The 3,231-nt window shown below is 32.8% G+C and overlaps 1 protein-coding gene across 1 annotated transcript; it reads left to right on the top strand.

Moving 5' to 3' along the window:
- The first annotated feature begins 565 nt into the window (after positions 1-565).
- Positions 566-2,974, top strand: LOC125777360 (piggyBac transposable element-derived protein 3-like). Its single transcript, XM_049452119.1, has 2 exons — positions 566-2,297; positions 2,374-2,974. Exons 1-2 carry the CDS (start codon positions 1,183-1,185, stop codon positions 2,573-2,575), a joined length of 1,317 nt encoding a protein of 438 aa, XP_049308076.1. The 5' UTR covers positions 566-1,182; the 3' UTR covers positions 2,576-2,974.
- Positions 2,975-3,231: the final 257 nt, after the last annotated feature.

The raw sequence follows: 3,231 nt of genomic DNA, 5'->3' as shown, positions 1-3,231 counted from the left end.
AAATTGACTGACGACCAAAAATTGCTCAGAATCCAACATTCGAAGGACGATTATTTGGCCAAAAATCACATCTTAAACATTAACCCTTTGCGTAACTTTGTACGATTTATCGTACAAATTTTTTCGCTAGTTTATAAATTTTTTTTGGGGAAGTTGAGCACTGTTTTCGTGAAGAAAAGTGAACTTATGTTTTTTTGAACTATTCGCTACCTAAGGAAATACAAAACTTTATTTCCTGCATATAAAATGTTTAAGGAAAATGAATTCGTCGCAAGCTCCCTTTGGTAAATTTTCATTTTCTTTAAAGAACAATCAAAAATCTATTTTTTTTTTAATTTTTGCTGAAAAAGTATGATGAATTGTATTGTATCATTAAGAAAATATAGTAATTAAAAATTATCCACATAAATAAAATAGATGCTTGCTCAAAAGACGTGGGCGATATATCGTACAAAGTTAGGCAACTCAAATGTACAACATATCGCACATAATTTATTTGGTCGATAAATCGCACAAAAATCAATTCAATTTAAACGCGAATTTTTTTGGGAAATATGACAAGCAATCGCTCTTGTTAATGTGAAATTTTACTTATGACACAAATTTTAAATCATTCAGAGATTGGAGGCGCAAGTATATGCATATCACATTTTGTAAAATGAAGCCTTTTACAGAGGAAGAGATTTTAGAAATTTTGGATGAAATCGATCCAAATGTTTCTGATTTGGAGGATGACTATGAAGCATGTGGAGCAAATAATGAAGAGTTGATGGGGGAACTTCATCCAGATGATGAAATAATTATTGATGAGATAATATATAATAGTTCCTCAGTTTTATTAGACAACGTGAGCTTACTGAATTTTGATGACATTGTTATTGATGAGGATTTAGAGCTGGAAGGAGACATATTATCAGCAAATTTTGGTATTAACCTCAAAAGCGGAAATTTAATGGAGACGAAGAAAATTTAATGGGTCTGGCTTTCATTTTGAACCAGATTTTTAACAAGTATTAAATATTTTGGAGCCCTACCAATACTTTGAACAATTTTTCCCTGACGAACTTTTTGAGAAAACGACATTCTATACAAATTTATACCCTGTCCAAAATAAAGTATCGGGTTTCAAACCAGCTCAAAATTGGGAAATGAAAATATTAATTGGATTACATACAAATAGCCATGGGTTGCATGCGGCTTGGTAGGATGACAACATTTTGGAATACTATACTTTCGATAGAGCTTTTTAAGAACACAATGTCGTTAAAACGCTTCAGACAGTTACGCCTAAACCTACATTTCATTGACAATCTGTTGATTCCTCCTAATTGCAATGACAAATTTTTCAAAATTCGTCCTTTAATTGAAACAATAAGAAAACGCTGCCAAGAGGAACCTGTGGAAGAAGATGTATGTATCGATGAACAAATTATTCCATTTAAAGGAAAATTGTCTTGCAAAATATACCAAGAGGGTAAACCCAATCCCTGGGGTATTAAAAATTACGTCCTGTGTGGAAAGTCAGGTTTTCCATATGAATTCGAGTTATATCAAGGCAAAAATACTAACCTCGACGAGAATTTAGTCCGCACGGTAGACTTTTCTTCCGCAATAGTTCTTCATTTATGTAAAAGGTTGACTAAATCTGGGCATAATCTGTATTTCGACAATTTTTTCAATTCCTATAACTTACTGGAAATATTATCGCAAAGGAATATAAATGCGGCAGGAACAGCTCGGGTTAACAGATTTGGTCGGACCACATTTGTATCTGATAAAGATCTTCTGAAGCAAGGAAGAGGATCGTCTGGCTGTTTGGTAAGCACGGATGGAAAAATTTGCATTGTAAAATGGCTGGATAATAAGCCTATTTACTTAGCCTCTAACTTTGTAGCGATTGGGGAACAAGATGTTGCTAAACGATTTTGTAAAATGACCAAAGAAACAATAGAAGTGAAAAGACCGAAAATTATGAAGGAATATAACGAATCGAAGGGTGGGGTCGATTTGCTGGACCAGTTAATAAGTTACTATAGAATTTTTTTGAAACCTTCTAAATGGATACTTCGCATCACTTCGCACTTCATTGATTTCGCATTGGTATCATCTTGGATTTTATACAAAAAGAATTGCAATAGACATAAAATTCCGACAAAGGACATAATGAAGTTGCATGATTTTAGGATGAAAGTTGCAAACAGGCTTGTTTTATTTGAGAAAGCGGCAACTATTCGCAAAAGAGGGCGTCCAATGTCTATAATAAACTCCGACGTTAGACCAAGCAGTAAAGTAAGAAGGTATTGACCAATTTTCATATTTACACTACATTTATGAAATTTAAAAAAATTTATTTATTTCTCTCTTTATTTTCAGATATGAAACACGACCGCAAAAAGAAGTGTCTGAAGATCGGGTTGACCATTTTCCTGCTCATGACGGCAAAACAAGTCAAACGAGGTGCAAGAACATAGGATGTCGTAGACGTACATATTTTATATGCACTAAGTGTAAGATTCATCTGTGCGTTTCAAACGAAAACAACTGCTTCTTAAATTATCATAAAAGTTTAAACTAATATTCTTACGATACGTATATATATTTTTTTTTCCACAAACATACATACATCGCTAATAGTATTGTACCTCCCTTAATTTAGTATTCTTTATATAAGTAATTTAATAAATCTTTTAATAAAGTTTATAATAATTTATAAGCCTTTTTAAGTAAAATATTAAAAATATTTTAAGGTTTGCGTTGTTAACTGTGTTTTCATTTCAAAAATATGAATAAATGACATAAGCAGATATAAAAAGATGTTTACTCCTTTTGTGCACTTTGTACGATATATCGTACAATTTTTGGGGGGCTGTAAAACCTATAATGATTATTTTATTTTTAGTTTTCTTACAATTTATGACTATTTAGCACTAAAGGGAAACAAAACAAGTCAGTTGATTTTTTTCCACCACTAATATGGAAAATGAAAACAAAGGGTTAAGCACTGCCCGTATTCACCTGATATGGCACCGTAAGACTTTTTGCTTTTCGGAAAAATGCATTTGCCCAAGAAAGGAAAGCGTTATGCAGATGTAGAGGCCATTAAAGAGGCTTGCACCGGCACACTGGCGGTCATACCGGCCAACGAGCTAAAACACTCGTTTGATATGCTTTTGGACCGTGCAAAAAGCTGTTTTGAAGCAGAAGGAGACTATTTTGAATAAAATAAATTGA

The sequence above is a fragment of the Bactrocera dorsalis genome, chromosome 3, assembly GCF_023373825.1.
Source record: "Bactrocera dorsalis isolate Fly_Bdor chromosome 3, ASM2337382v1, whole genome shotgun sequence".
Classification (NCBI taxonomy): Eukaryota; Metazoa; Arthropoda; class Insecta; order Diptera; family Tephritidae; genus Bactrocera; species Bactrocera dorsalis.
This window is presented reverse-complemented; position numbering and strand designations above follow the sequence as displayed.

What these genes read in the sequence shown, in the direction of transcription:
- LOC125777360 (XM_049452119.1), top strand. Translation starts at nt 1,183, where the DNA reads ATGGGTTGCATGCGGCTTGGTAGGATGACAACATTTTGGAATACTATA. An exon ending in CCAAGCAGTAAAGTAAGAAG is followed by an intron (nt 2,298 to 2,373) that starts GTATTGACCAAT and finishes CTTTATTTTCAG; the next exon opens with ATATGAAACACGACCGCAAA.